The 16,436-nt window shown below is 39.3% G+C and overlaps 1 protein-coding gene across 1 annotated transcript; it reads right to left on the reverse strand.

Annotated features, from left to right (window-relative positions):
- Positions 1 to 2,290: 2,290 nt before the first annotated feature.
- Positions 2,291 to 4,982, reverse strand: smtlb (somatolactin beta). The gene is made up of 5 exons (NM_001141618.2): positions 4,922 to 4,982; positions 4,440 to 4,618; positions 3,581 to 3,694; positions 3,217 to 3,396; positions 2,291 to 3,015 (listed from the first exon to the last, which is right to left on the reverse strand). Exons 1-5 carry the CDS (start codon positions 4,935 to 4,937, stop codon positions 2,815 to 2,817), a joined length of 690 nt encoding a protein of 229 aa, NP_001135090.1. The 5' UTR covers positions 4,938 to 4,982; the 3' UTR covers positions 2,291 to 2,814.
- Positions 4,983 to 16,436: the final 11,454 nt, after the last annotated feature.

Below are 16,436 nucleotides of genomic sequence, written 5' to 3' on the forward strand. Positions count from 1 at the left end.
TGAATGATGCTGAATGGCTGTTGACAAAGAAGACCTCTCCAGTATATGTACCAAAACATTCTAGGGCCATTTTCTCAAAAGTGATTTTACAAGTTTATCAACTTTCAAAGCAGAATTACTTTCCCATTGTTCCTCAACTGTAGTGTATGATATACCATTTTCTAGCTCTGAGTCTCTACTTTTATCCAATGTAAGAAACATAATTTCAAATTTTGCTATGCAAGACCGAATCTAGCCAGTCGGTCACAAATGGGAAAGTTTGTGACTGCTGGTATAGCCTATTACTGGCAACTTCAGAAGCGTAAGGGCAGAATCTGCGAAGGCCAGCAGCAGTGGGAGAAGGAGGGTAGGAAACTTTTTTTATTATTCTGGCTAGGCTATCTTGATCTCTGGCTTCCTCTTGAGTCATTTGTGTGTCTTAATTTAATCAAACAGCATCAGACAAGTTCAGGACATATAGTTGATTTTATTAAAACACATAGGGTGTGTCTATATATGGAAAAATACACTTTTTAAAATGTAGACCCATCGATTGGTCCAAAGAAAAGACTACTCTTGGTGGACTAATATTTTTGTTATTGTTGGAGACAGCCCTAGTAGAAATGCAGGAAATAAGCTTTTGATGACCCCCCAGAAATCTGAGGGAAGACCCCCTGACAATTTATGTCCCCCCCACTTCTAAAACCAAAGTTGTGCCCCTTTCTATATTATTCTATTCTAACATGAGGAGGATTGCGGTGAGTCATACCTCCCCCTCTGTACAAAGATGTCAGTCTGCTGTTCTTATATTTACTGTTCTAATCTCTTCTCTCTTGCCTTCTTAAAACCTGTTGGGGATAGGGGGCAGTATTTGCACGGCCGGATAAAAAACGTACCCAATTTAATCTGGTTACTACTCCTGCCCAGTAACTAGAATATGCATATAATTGTTTGATTTGGATAGAAAACACCCTAAAGTTTCTAAAACTGTTTGAATGGTGTCTGTGAGTATAACAGAACTCATATGGCAGTCAAAACCCTGAGACAAATCCTGACAGGAAACTGAAATCTGATGTGTGGATATCACTTCAAACATTTGCCATTGAAACACACAGGGGGTTATGAATCATTTAGCACTTCCTAAGGCTTCTACTAGATGTCCCCAGTCTTTACAAAGTTGTTTGAGTCTCCTACTATCAAAACTGACTGAAAGAGAGGCTGTGGAAAGTGGTCACAGGTGGAGGGCCATTTACCATTATGACGCCGCCGCCCATGGCTACCCTCCCCTTTCGAAACGTTTTGAAAGACAATGCAAATGTCCCCATGGAATATTACTGAAGCTCTGGTTGAAAAAGGCCCGAAAGATTTATGTTATACAACGTTTGACATGTTTGAACGAACTTAAAAAAGAAAAAATTGTACATTCGTGACGACAAGTCCTACTCAGCACGGTACATTTTCAATAGCCTTCGGAGCGCGCTAACAATTGGGACATAAATGATTAACTTTTTCGAACAAAACTACATTTGTTATGGACCTGGGATTCTTGGAAGTGCTTTCTGATAAAGATAATCAAAGGTAAGGTTTTATTTACAATAGTATTTTTGATGGTTGATCATTCCAAGATGGCTCCAACATGTATAGCCTAGCCTATTTTGCTGGGTATACCACGTCGTTTATTGCAAAGTGTGATTTCCCAGTAAAGTTATTTTTAAATCTGGCAAAGCAGTGGCATTCAAGACATGTTAATCCATAAGTCTTTGAATGACAATATTACATTTTAACAATGTTTTCGAATAGTAATTTTGTAAATTGTAGCGCTGACTTATCGGAAGCATTTGAGGGAAAAGATTTTCTGAATGTCACGCGCCGATGTAAAATGCTGTTTTTATATATAAATATGAACTTTATCGAACAAAAAATGCATGTATTGTGTAACATGATGTCCTAAGATTGTCATCTGATGAAGATTGTCAAAGGTTAGTGCTGCATTTAGCTGTGTTTTGGGTATTTGTGATGCATGCTAGTTGCTTTGAAAATGGCTGTGTGATTATTTCTGGCTGGGTTCTCTCCTAACATAATCTAATGTTTTGCTTTTGCTGTAAAGCCTTTTTGAAATCGGACAACGTGGTTCGATTCAGGAGAGGTGTATCTATAAAACGGTGTAAAATAGTCATATGTTTGAGAAATTGAAGTTATAGCATTTATGAGGTTTTGCATTTCGCGCGACACGATTCCACTGGCTGTTGATTAGGGTGGGACGCAAGCGTCCCACTGGCCCAGACAGGTTAAAAAGGCAACATGAGCTCCCATTCCTGGTGCTTTTTTTACTTAAACATAAAGACATATTGTAGACATATCTTCTGCAGCTCCTATGCTGAATGCTATCTCAACATATCGTGTATAAAATACTAAATGCTATGTTAGCATAGATTGTATAAGCACATGTTAGAATTGCTAAAAGTAAAACTTTGAAATAGACATGTATTCACATAACATTTCATTTTACCCCTACCTAACTATATAGCTACCATTACAGGTATTAAAGCAAGCTTGATAGGGCAGCAAGAACATACATGGCATATTTAACTTTAGCATGTTGATAGGTACTACAGAAAGCAGCTGAAGTTGTTGGAGGAAGAGTGGAATAATGCCTATGTTCATTTCAGGTAGTCGGTTGAAAGGACAGATTGTATCTGGAAAAGTTCCCCCTAGGCACAGATCTAGGATCTCCTCCCCCAATCCTAACCTTAGCCATTAGTGGGGAAATTCAAAACTGACCCGAGGTCAGCATCTTGGAGCAACGTCACGCTACTCCATACTGGAGGGACTCTGCTATAAAAGAGAGCAGCCCAGGCCACCTTTCCGCCGGCACTTGAGCAGCTTGAGGAAGGTCTCCATCTTGTGGGTGTCTTTTTTGAAGCAGGCCAGTAAGGTATAGTCCCTGAGCACCGATTCTAACATGTCAAAATGCACAGGGTAGTCTGCCAGGCTCTTGTTGTTCTGCTCCAGCATCACAGCACCCTCACCCAGCATCTGCAAAAAAAGATAAGGAACGTTCATTAGCTTTAAAACAAACCAAAACAGCTATATTTGGAGAGAGAGAAAATACTGTACTGCTGTATTTTGTAAAACATACTTCCAAAAGTGTTTGAGACACTATTTGTTAGGATATCTCATGAAAGCAGTGTGTTGTATGCACATCTGTTTGCAACAGTGATATGACCTATGACTCGCCTTTTGGATGAGGATGGTCACTCCTTGTGCCAGGTTCATCAGCTTGCCTGATATCCATTTGGTTTTGTTGATCAGTGCCATGGGGGCATTGTCATAGCGATCCAACGAAGTCTGCAGCTTGACCAGGGGATCAATCCAGAACTTAATTAGGAACAGAATGGAGTGCAAAAGCCACTTGTCCTGAAACAAGAGAGGACCAAATAGAGAAACAATGGCATCAAGCTCTTTCAGTCAACACAAAAACCCATCATATGCAGAGGATATTATGAGCAATAGGCATTGAACAATTTTATTTTGAAGTTAAAACAACAGCTTGCAATATAAACACAGCGTTTGCCTCTCTGTCAGTTCTACGCCCGCTTACAGAGTTTTCTTGGACCTCACTTCTGGAAGTGGGGATGGATAAGGTGCTGGTGGTGCACGCGTTCCCTGTTTGAGTCAACGGAATTCGAACATGGAAGGGAATAAACATCTCCTCCTACACGGAGCCAGAGAGGGAGAAATGGATCAAAGTAAGAAGAAAACACTAACAGAGACTGGCGCATAGCAAGACCCTCCCAGCATAAGCCATCTGTTGACAAGAAACACATTTGTGTTCTGATCTGTTTTGACCTACGGAGTTCACAAACCTCACTTCCCTACCGCACAAACCATACTGAGCTTTCCAAACAGGACATTTTAAAGGATATTTTAACAGCAACAACTTATGTTAGTCTTTTTTTTATAAGTGCACACACTTCATATCATTCTACACCGGATAAAACAGATTTTCAAGTTCTCACTGGTATCTTGAAAGACGTGCAGTTGGATTCAGGCATTAGTAACAGTAATAGGTTTATACATCTAGCACTTCTCAGAAAGTACTATAGTTATGAACATTCAAGTTTGAATAAAGTTATGAAGACATTTGGCATGAGCTCCGTCTCTGCATGATCGATCCATATACAATGGAGTAATCCAATCGATCAAAATCAAGAGAAGGTTTGAATGAAAGAAGACAGACCACGACAGATGTGAAATTACCTGATCATCTGTTTACAATACATTTTAAATGTATTTAGAAACAAAAAATGCACTCCAAACTAGCTTTTCATGTGTTTTTGAAAGCAAAGGAAAAATACATTTTTTTACGTGTTACAATTAAATTTGTGCTACAATAAAAAAACATAATTATTGTATTTCCAACCCATGTTTAACATACATTTCCGGTAGGGTGTACTCACAAACAAGGTTAGAGACTCCTCTGAGACCAGGTAGATGAGCTCAGCATGTTGGATGGCCCGGTCCAGGAGTTTCTCCAGGGAGATGGTGCATTGAGTGCTACCAGGATCCTGACACTCCGCCATAGACCCCGTAGTGCCTTGGAAGGGCCAGAGTAGTAGCAACACACAGCCATGCAGAGCTGGGGAGCACACGGCAGACAAAAGGTACACAAACACAGGTCATGGTTAGCATACAGGATGTTCTCTTTTTTTAACAAATGTTTTCTCATTCTCAAGGACTACAAGGTGACACATCTATAGACTCTCCAGCGGTGTCTGTGTTTTGATGCTGTGGCTAGGGTTAACAGACAACAACACTTTAAAGCGCAGGTGAGTCATATTTTGGGCTAATTTAGCAGAGAGTCATTCAAAGTACATTTGTGTGATTCGGAGGTCACTTTGGGTTTGTTGTTATTTCTGTAGCATTTAAGAGGATAGACTACCTTTGTTGTTGTTCATTTTGCTGGTTTTGAGGTAAAAACTACACTCTGGATAACCTACCTTGTTTTGACTGAAGGTTTCCATGGTCTTCTTATACTATTCAGGTGTTATGAATGGTCATGAGGGGTCGTGTGGCTCCAACGTAAGAGGGGCCGAGTTGATCTTTAAAGACCATTTCCCTTTCTTGTTTTTATGCATCGTCTTCTCCTGGAAGGAAAAAGAGAACCATGAATAACAATTTTACTGAGCAGGAATAAATAAATGAGGAAGAAAGATTATTGCTTTAATGTATGGTGTGTGGGTGGGAAAAACACTTTGAATGGAATAAACATGAACCAGTTCTCCACCATGAGATAAAATAAGATACTTTATTAGTCCACGAGAGATAGAAATGTGTCTTCTGATTTTATCCAATCCCCCACCCTGATACGCACACAAACACGCACACACACACACACACATACACACACACACTGGCCATCAGATGGACAAGTGTGGTTCACAGGTGATGCTAAGCTGTCCCCAGATAGCACATTTGGTTCCTTGGAAGTTGTGGGAAAGTACATCTTTGGTTTTCCATTGGTTCTGGGAACAAAGCCATACGTTATGAGAACAGAAATGAAAAATGTGTCTGTTCTGGGAATGTTTATTTTTAGGTTGTAGGGAGGTTCTGAGAACGTTTTACTTTGGTTCCTTGAAAGTTTTACTGGGAAGTTTTATTAACGCTCTGAGAATGTAAACTATAGGTTATTTTTGTGGTTTTTGAATAACTTTACCTTTCACTGAATGTTTATTTTGGGGGTATTTTCTTTCTTCTGTTGCAAAAGCAGCAGCTACAGTGATCCTCCTTTAAAAGTTGTGTCAGACTGCAGCACACCTTGCGTTCTGCCGCAGCATTCTGTGGCACATCATTTAATTGTCAGCCATTTTTTCTGTTACTGCACGTTAGTGCTAGTTTGACCACCAGAGGGCATCTTTGAGAAGCATTTGATAGTCTTCCATATTGGTATTACCAGAGATGGGGCGGGCACGCAGGAGACTGGGGTTCAATTCCCTGACAGGGAGGAATGAGTAGGCTGTCCTTGTAAATAAGAATTTGTTCTTAACTGATTCCATATGTGTTATTTCATAGTTCTGATGTCTTCACTACTATTCTACAATGTAGAAAATAGTAAAAATAAAGAAAAATCCTGGAATGAGTAGGTGTGTCCAGACTTTTGACTGGTACTTGCTTAATTCATTTGATTAATATTATGGTGTTCCTATCCATGAAAAACAAAAAACCCTCTTGGTTTCTCTTAGGATTGAACGGAAAATATGGCACTGTACAACGTGACGCTCATAAATTGAGAACGTTGTCAGATTGTCAGTTTGTGAATTCAGATCGTTTCACTCCCATGTTGTAGGGTTGATTTGAGCGTTCTGGTCCTACAACGGCAGTCAAGCACCAAAGCTAACATTGGCTAGCTTGCTAGCTACTTCCAGACACAAATGAGACCACTCTGACCATTTTACTCGCCCTAGCAGAGCTGGTTAGGCAGTTTTCGTGTTAACCAGAGTGTTGGTGACTGTAACTGTGCTGCTGGAAACAATTTATTTATGTTTTTTTGCCGATGTTTACTGACACCGGCCATGTTCAACGGGTGTTGAGTGCTCATAATGTATTATTCTGCGCTCTGGTACTCAGACGAGAGTGCTCTGAAATCGGTGTAGATAGCCAGAGCAAATTTACGAAAGCACCGGAATGTCCATTGAGAATGCTCAACGACTATACCATTTAGCCAAGCTAAGAATGACGGGAATAATCAAGTCAATAAACGTTGGGTAGTTAGCCTATAGTTAATATACTGTCAAGTTTGATGTATAACTCCTAATGTTAGGTAGATAACTAACATACTGCTGTAATGATATGCTATGTGGTTCGGTAGGACAGCGTAGCTAACAAATTGTCAGCCAACATAACGTGTAAGGTAACTTATTTGAAAGTCATTACTTTATTACATTGAGTAGCAAGCTACCATGAGGACGCGCTCTATCGACTCTGTGGCTTGAGCATGCTTTTGGTGCACAGTCGATAGAGCGCTGGACATCGGGCAAGAAGGTTGAGGGATCGAAACCTGCTCCCTGCTTGTTTCATTTGAAGTCGTGCACAATTATCAGTTTATTATTTGGTTTATATTGCCCAGTCATTGTCAGTTAGAGACACAGTAATGCATTGGGACCCAAAGGCGATAATCAGTGCTCTAACTCCCCCTTGGTTGTTAGGGCAAATCTGGTCTGTGATAGGAGGGGGGGTTCTCACACCTAGCTCGGCTGTTAGACTATTCTTTAGTAAAAGTTGACTAGTCTATTGTTCAGCTATTAGCCCCTCTCCCCAACTTGCAACAAATGGATGTATTTTTGTTGAGAGCAAACTATTTTATTTTCAATCAAAAATAATTTTTCTGAAAGCAAAAACGAGGCTTCAAAGTAAAAAAAACATTTTTGCAATTAAATATTTTGTAATAGAGTGCAAAAGTTGATGCATTTTGTTCTCCAAAAATATTTAGAGAACAAAAAAAGTACTTGAATACAAAACTCCATTTCATTTCGCTATCAACCACCCTCCATTTTTGCCATTTTTTGAGTTTCAGTTTGGCTACAACCAACACTGTTCAGCCTTTCTTTCCGACACAAAGGAAGTCATAGCGGACACCTATGAAGAAGGACTGTGTGATGATGGCATCCCAGGTAAGCAGCACTGGGCGTTCTTCCGTCCAACTTTTACATAGCTAGTAGTTAGCTCCTACAATTCACTGTCAGTTCATAACATTGTACTATATTACATACCGTAGAATGATAAATCATGCAATTATTATTCTCAAGCTAACCAAAAGCATTTAGCTACAAACGCCTGTACTCGCCATTTTCAGTTGAATTAACCTGTTAGGGCTAGGGGGCAGTATTGACACGGCTGGATAAAAAACGTACCCGATTTAATCTGGTTACTACTCCTGCCCAGTAACTAGAATATGCATATAATTATTGGCTTTGGATAGAAAACACCCTAAAGTTTCTAAAACTGTTTGAATGGTGTCTGTGAGTATAACAGAACTCCTATGGCAGGCCAAAACCTGAGAAGATTTCAAGCAGGAAGTGGCCTGTCTGAGAAGTAGTGTTTCATCTTGGCTCTTTTTATTGAAGACTCAGGATCTGTGCAATAATGTGACACTTCCTACGGCTTCCATAGGGTCTCAGAGCCCGGGAAAAAGTTGAACGATATCGAGGCAGGCTCTGGCTGAAACACTTTATCGCTTTTGGCAAGTGGCCACTCAGAGTACTATGGGCTTAGGCGCGTGCCCGCTTCGACCGAATGCTTTCTTTTCCTTTGTCTGTTTATCTAAACGCAGATTCCCGGTCGGAATATTATCGCTTTTTTATGAGAAAAATGGCATAAAAATTTATTTTAAACAGCGGTTGACATGCTTCGAAGTACGGTAATGGAATATTTAGAATTCTTTTGTCACGAATTGCGCCATGCTCGCCACCCTTATTTACCCTTTAGGATAGTGTCTAGAACGCACGAACAAAACGCCGCTGTTTGGATATAACAATGGATTATTTTGGACCAAACCAACATTTGTTATTAAAGTAGAAGTCCTGGGAGTGCATTCTGACGAAGACAACAAAGGTAATAACATTTTTCTTATAGTAAATCTGTCACGTCCTGGCCAGTATAAGGGTTAATTGTTATTGTAGTTTGGTCAGGACGTGGCAGAGGGTATTTGTTTTATGTGGTTCAGGGTGGTGTGTTAGTTAGGAGGGCGTTTGATTTATTATTTCCGGGTTTTGAGTTATAGTCTGTTTATGTATTTCTATGTGTAGTCTAGTGAGTGTGTTTCTATGTTGAGTTAATTGGGGTGGACTTCCAATTGAAGGCAGCTGTTTGGTGTTGCCTTTGATTGGAAGTCCTATATTAGTTGGATGTGTTTGTCTTGTATTTGTGGGAGATTGTTCTTGGATTGCTGTGTTGCCTTCAAGACTGTTATTTTGTCGTTCATCGTTTTGTTTATTTTTGTATACGTGTTTGTTTGGTTTTTTCCTTCTTTTCCCGTAAATAAAGAAGATGAGTATACACATACCTGCTGCGTTTTGGTCCTCCATTTCTAACGACAAGCGTGACAAAATCTGACTTTGATGAGTGCTAAACTTGCTGGGTGTCTAAATAGCTAGCCCTGTGATGCCGGGCTATCTACTGAGAATATTGCAAAATGTGCTTTCACCGAAAAGCTATTTTAAAATCGGACATATCGAGTGCATAGAGGAGTTCTGTATCTATAATTCTTAAAATAATTGTTATGCTTTTTGTGAACGTTTATCGTGAGTAATTTAGTAAATTCACCGGCAGTGTTCGGTGGGAATGCTAGTCACATGCTAGTCACATGCTAATGTAAAAAGCTGGTTTTTGATATAAATATGAACTTGATTGAACAAAACATGCATGTATTGTATAACATAATGTCCTAGGGTTGTCATCTGATGAAGATCATCAAAGGTTAGTGCTGCATTTAGCTGTGGATTTGTTTTTTGTGACATTATATGCTAGCTTGAAAAATGGGTGTCTGATTATTTCTGGCTGGGTAGGTGGGATGAAATCGTCCCACTGGCCCTAGAGAAGTTACATTTTCTGTGCTCTATTGACGTATCCTGAAAATGACATCTGCTGCTTTAAATTGAACGATCATATCTCAGTTGTTTTCATATATACAAAAAATAAGCTATTTTCTTTACTTTCAGAGTGTGAGCTGATCAAGGGGTCGAAAATGTAGACATTGCCAGATGTTCACTGTCCGAGGAACAGGCCGTAGAAGCTTTACTGCTGGCAAAGTGTCCATAACCAGAGGTAATTAAACTGTTCTGTGTTATTTTTCTCTCTTCCTCTCTGCCTGTCTTGTTGTACATGAACCTGTCTCACATGCACAGTTTGGAGGAAGAAGAATACCTTGTCCTGTCGAATTCTATCCAAATCTTCTGTGTGGGATATGTGTTCCTACCTCGTCTGTGGGCAGATCTGCAGCATTTCACAGAGTTGGAATAATCACCCTTTAAGTACAGAGCCGAACCTGACACCTCACCAGCTGTGGCATATTGGAATGCTCCAAACACGTGTGCACATTTTTGTTTTTGCCTTAGCACTACACAGCTGATTCAAATGATCAAGTCATCATCAAGCTTCAAGTGGTATTTATGTCTAATAATGACATTATCTTCTATTGTTTGTCCTCATGTGTCTGTTTTTCAGCATAAAGTAATCTGTAGCCACTTAGTGTGGACACCAGGTGAGACCACACATCCACAATAAGACTCTTTCCTTCACTTCATCCCTCTCCCCCTTCTCCCTAAATCCTCTAGGTTGTATCAGCTGTGTTGGTGAATCCCTCCCGCATCTGAACTGGCTGACACAGGGGGTACAGCGTGATCATAAGTGAGAGGTCACTTGGTCGGGTCAACAGGAAGTATTATTATAGAGATGCTTTACATTGAAATACAGATAGAGATGTAGTAGTCCCAGAGTTAATGATCCAAGGTCAGTTTTGCATTTCACCTCCTGATGATTATGATGACTGACCATGTTAGAATAAAAAAAGCAAGGTTTAATCATGCTCTCTCTCTATACATCTGTCTCTCATCTGCAGGTATGTTTTGATGTGAGAGAGGAAGCCAGTCCCGTCATCGCCACCTCACCCGCTCTTAAGATAACCTTTGGTCCAACTGGGGGCCCAAGGCTGGTTAGGAGACACCCCTAGAAACACTGTAATTGTGATGAACTGAGAAAATATTAGGGTAGCACTGTAATTCATTAATCATATGCTGTCTGCATCTGTTCTTACCTCTTTCCCTTTCTGTCTTCTACACCTCTCTCACCACCTCGTCTTTCTTCCTTGTTTTATAATGCACACCATATGTGCATGGAAGTACAGATCGAACTTGTATTTATAATATAATATTACAATTATCATAATTATAATGCATGTATTATGTATTTATAACACCTGGATAATGAACTTCTTTCAATAAAGCGTTTAACATTCTCCACTGGTTGAAATTAAGTATCTCATTGAAATACTATGCTGTGTCCTCAGATTAATGCAGATGAAGGGAGTTAGATATGCATAGGTTTTTTTTTCTTTCTGTATATATATGAATTACAAATCAGCCTTTACTTAAATCATGTTTCTAGTCTATTGCATAGTTACAATGTGTAATCATTTATGTCCCAGGAACAGGAGTGGTAAACACTGTTGAAGTGTATAATTGTAATACATACATGCAGACACAGCATCATTCAAAGAATGGAGTTTGATACACCTGGTATTGGATATGACTGAAAAAGAATGTCTCACAGAGATTCATACCTGAACCACACCTTTATTTGCCAAGGAAGAGTACATGATCAGTGAATATATTCAACGTATAGGCTACAATGTGGGGATCTCATGCGTGGTATGAACTACAGTACATGTATATAGGACTTGCATCCTTGGCACAATAAAGTTATTATATTCCACTCAATCCATAGGCTTCATTAATGCCATTCAGACTTGAAGTTGATACAACAACTATGATAGCTGACTATGATAACTATAACTATAGATTGGTATGAATATTAGTTCAGAACCTAACGTTTTAGGGTCCATAGGGTCCATACTGTAGCTAGCTACACATCCATAGGCATACAGTGATTTTTATCCTCCACTACACAATAAGCAAGTAAATAGTTAGCGAGCTATGTTTCTTCAGCTGCATTGCACGGCAAGGCAAACTTACACAATTGTACATTCAATTTGCAGTAAAAGCTTTAGCTAGCTAGATTCTTTACATCCACTGTTTCCCAAGATGACAGCCTGGTTTGCTGGTTTTCTTAGGATTCCCTAAAACATTAAACAACACAAATTACAATGTCATACTCATGTCATTGCACCAGCTAGCTAGCTGGCTAATGCTAGCTAGTCAGCTAACTTGCTAAATAGCGATTTTCATAAATTAACTTTATGACAAAAGAATATGCACAATCGTTTGTCTCTACATTAACTAACATATTCCTCTCAATTGTACATTTTTAGCTTGACTCGTTATGATGTTATAACTACTTACGTTTGCTTCCCCCGTAATGTTTCGTCAGCCATATTTCCTGAAGAAGGTCACCAGGGACGGGTGGCTCGTGTCAAATTCGTCATTGGAACCACTCGATATGATTGGTCATATAAAAACCTTGGGACCCAAATGCATAATGAGTGCTCGAACTCCCCCTTGCTGTGGTCTGGAGCAATGAAGACACAAAACATGAAACATAATACAGAACATCAATAGACAAGAACAGCTGAAGGACATAACTACATACATTTTTAAAAAGGCACATATCAATGCATACACACAAACTATGTAGGTCAAATAGGGGAGAGGCGTTGTGCCGTGAGGTGTTGCTTTATCTGATTTTTTAAAACAGGTTTCCTGTTTATTTGAGCAATATGACATGGAAGGACATTCCATGCAATAAGGGCTCTATATAATACTGTATGCTTTCTTTAATTATTTTCTGGATTTGGGGACTGTGAAAAGATCCCTGGTGGCATGTCTGGTGGGATACGTGTGTGTGTTAGAGCTGTGTGTAAGTTAACTATGCAAACAATTTGGGATTTTCAACACATGAATGTTTCTTATAAAAAGAAGAAGTGATGCAGTCAGTCTCTCCTCATCTCTTAGCCAAGAAAGACTGGCTTGCAAAGTATTTATATCAGCCCTCTGATTACAATGAAGAGCAAAATGTGCCGCTCTGTTCTGGGCCCGTTGCAGCTTAACTAGGTCTTTCCTTGCAGCACTGGACCACACGACTGGACAATAATCAAAACTAGAGCCTGCAGAACTTGCTTTTTGGAGTGTGGTGTCAAAAAAGTACAGAATCTCTTTATTATGGCCAGACCTCTCCCCATCTTTACAACCATTGAATTTATATGTTTTGACCATGACAGTTTACAATCTAAAGTAACGTCAAGTAATTTAGTCTCCTCAACTTGTTCAACAGCCACACCATTCATTACCAGATTCAGCTGGTCTAGAACTTAAGGAATGATTTGTACCAAATACAATGCTCTTAGTTTTAGAGCAGTTCAGGACCAGTTTATTCCTGGTCACCCATTCCAAAACAGACTGCAACACTTTGTTAAGGGTTTTAGTAACTTCATTAGCTGTGTTTGCTGATGCGTATATGGTTGAATCATCAGCATACATGGACACACATGCTGTGTTTAATGCCAGTGGCAGGTCATTGGTAAAAATAGAAAAGAGTAGAGGGCCTAGAGAGCTGCCTTGCAGTAAACCAGACTTTACATGTTTGACATTAGAGAAGCTTCCATTAAAGAAAACCCGTTGAGTTCTATTAGATAGATAGCTCTGAATCCATGATATGGCAGAGGTTGAAAAGCCATAACACATACGTTTTTTCAACAACAGGTTATGGTCAATAATATCAAAGGCTGCACTGAAATCTAATAGTACAGCTGCCACAGTCTTCTTATCAATTTCTTTCAACCAATCATCCGTCCTTTGTGTCAGTGCAGTACACGTTGAGTGTCCTTCTCTATAAGCATGCTGAAAGTCGGTTGTTAATTTGTTTACAGAGAAATAGCATTGTATTTGGTCAAACACATTGTTTTCCAACAGTTTGCTAAGAGCTGGCAGCAAGCTTATAGGTATGCTGTTAGAACCAGTAAAGGCCACTTTACCACTCTTGGATAGCGGAATTACTTGAGGACAAAGACTTTCCTCTAGGCTCAGATTAAAAATAAGACAGATAGGAGTGGCTATAGAGTCAGCTACCATCCTCAGTAGCTTTCCATCTAAGTTGTCAATGCCAGGAGGTTGGTCATTATTGATCGATAACAATATTTCCACCTCTCCCACAATAACTTTACAAAATTCAATCTTGCAATGCTTTTCTTTCATTATATATATTTTTTTATGCATGAATACAATTGCTCACTGTTCATTGTTGGCATTTGCTGCCTAAGTTTTTCCACTTTGCCAATGAAATAATCATTAAAATATTTGGCAACATCAAATGGTCTCGTGAATTTGTCTTTCTGCCCATAATGTAATTTACAGTACTCCAAAAAATGTTTTCCATCATTCTTTATTTCATGGTGGCTTCATAATACAGTTTCTTCTTCTTTTTGTTGAGTTTAGTCCCATCATTTCTCAATTTGCAGTAAGTAAGCCAGTCAGATGTGCAGCCAGACTTATTAGCCACTCCTTTTGCCCCATCGCTTTCAACCATACAGTTTTCAATTCCCCATCAATCCATGGAGCCTTAACAGTTCTAACAGTCAGTTTCTGAACAGGTGCATGTTTATCAATAATTGTAAGAAGCAATTTTATAAATTCATCAAGTGCAGCGTCTGGCTGCTCCTCATTAATCACACCAGACTGTTGTGTCTTTGCTATGCCGGATTACGTGATATGACATGCCATTTTATAAAATAATTTCTCTGTAATTAATATTACCTGATTAAGCTAATCATGTAAATGTAATTAACTAGAAACTCGGGGCACCACGGAATAATATTTATAGAGCTGTTGTCTTCCAAATAAACTCTTAAAGACCTGGCAGTCTTTTATATCAATAGCAGTCAATTATTAATCATCACCTTATTCAGCCTCATCTGAACATCGTAAAATTCTTGATTATCTTCATGAACCCTGGATAACAAGTTGAATCAGCAATACAACATTTGGTTTAATTATTTATTTACTAAATACCTAAATAATCACACAGAATTACATATAGACAGGATGGATCATGCATTGATTACTAATTATGTCATACAAGAAAACGTCCCTAGCGGACGGAACCGATATGACTTCTGGTTACACAAAGAAAGGGGGTTGGGTTTGAATGAAAGCATGTGAAGACTGAGTAACAAAAGGATTGGGTCTCTATCGGACCTTATGAAGCTATGCTATCGTAAATATAGAATCTTATGCATTCTAAATAACCGCCCATTTGGAAAAAGAAAATGTAAGAAATATTTACTCTGAGCTGGCTTCGATAGATTGGTCGTAGATGGAAGGCTGGGTTGCCCAGCAGAGATCTCTCTTGTCTTTTGAAGAATATGTCTTGTGGTAGAACGGATACGTTGTAGTACTGTCGTCGTGTGGTAGAACGGATACGTTGTAGTACCTTGTCTTTCTGAAGAGATTGTCTGTCCTTTCCTAGCCCACGTTTACAGCTGCTGCTGCTTACTCGACGTCTAGGAAGTATCACTTCTTTAGTGAATAAGAGTTCAAAGTTCATACCAAGTTGCCATACTATAAGCTCATGCTATATTCTAGCTGGTGGAGTCGAAATTCATCCTTCCAGTGTATCGATCGTCACCTCCACGTTGAAATTCACCCTTTTAAACGTATGGACATCAGTCCTCACGTCACCGGGAACACAATATTAATTTCGTTAGGTTATAGTCGTTCAACCATTCGCAACCAGAGCTCACGCTGAGGTTGGCTTAGGTCTGTACAGTAGTTGATATTAGCCCTTTTAAACGTATGGACAGCAGTCCACACGTCATCTGGAACACGAAGGTTGACTTTTCCTCAACAGGCTTTTGTAGTGGTGGAGAGAAGGGTGTGTTTCATAGTTTACAACCAATATCTGTTCACTTGGGCGGGGCCACTGAGTGAGCAGTTTACTTTATGAAAACAATTCTCTCATTTAGAAGCTAAAATTACATTTCATTTTTTCACAAATAGTTTCAAATTTAAACATTTAAATTGCACAACAATTCCATGTGAATCTGATAACTAAAATGTGTAGACTTTCCAAGATACAGTTTGTCATCCTATCATCAGTAATAATGTCTCAGACGACAACTGATCTGACATCATATTCTTTAAGTACCAAAGGACGCTAGTTGGATTACCGAAATACGGTTCCGTTCCCCACCCTTTTGATGTTACCAGACTCTCTCTATGTAAACAAAGGGCTTTCCAAGAGTCAAATCTGTAGAGTAGAGAGAGGAAAGGGTCAAAGGTATTTATGGGGGTCATAAACCTCACCAACAGGGCAACGACATGACAAGACCAACAATTTTATTTAACATCATCCACATAAGAGCTACAGCAAAATCTTTTGTATGATCTCTTATACAGTATTTTAGATCCAGCTGTTGGAACTTTGGCTTTCCTGGATATACCCACTATATTGTGATCACTGCATCCAATGTGTAAGGAAACAGCTTCAGAACAAAGTTCTTCAGAATTAGTAAAAATGTGATCGATACATGTGGATGATCTTGTTCCTGTAGTGTTTGTAAACACCCTGGTAGGTTGATTAATAACCTAAACCAGATTACACGCACTGGTTACAGTAAGAAGCTTCCCCTTGAGTGGACAGCTTGATGAAAACCAGTCAATATTCAGGTCCCCAAGGAAGTAGACCTCTGTTTACATCACATACACTATCAAGCATTTCACACATATTCTTTA

This window comes from Salmo salar, chromosome ssa04 (genome assembly GCF_905237065.1).
Source record: "Salmo salar chromosome ssa04, Ssal_v3.1, whole genome shotgun sequence".
NCBI lineage: Eukaryota > Metazoa > Chordata > Actinopteri > Salmoniformes > Salmonidae > Salmo > Salmo salar.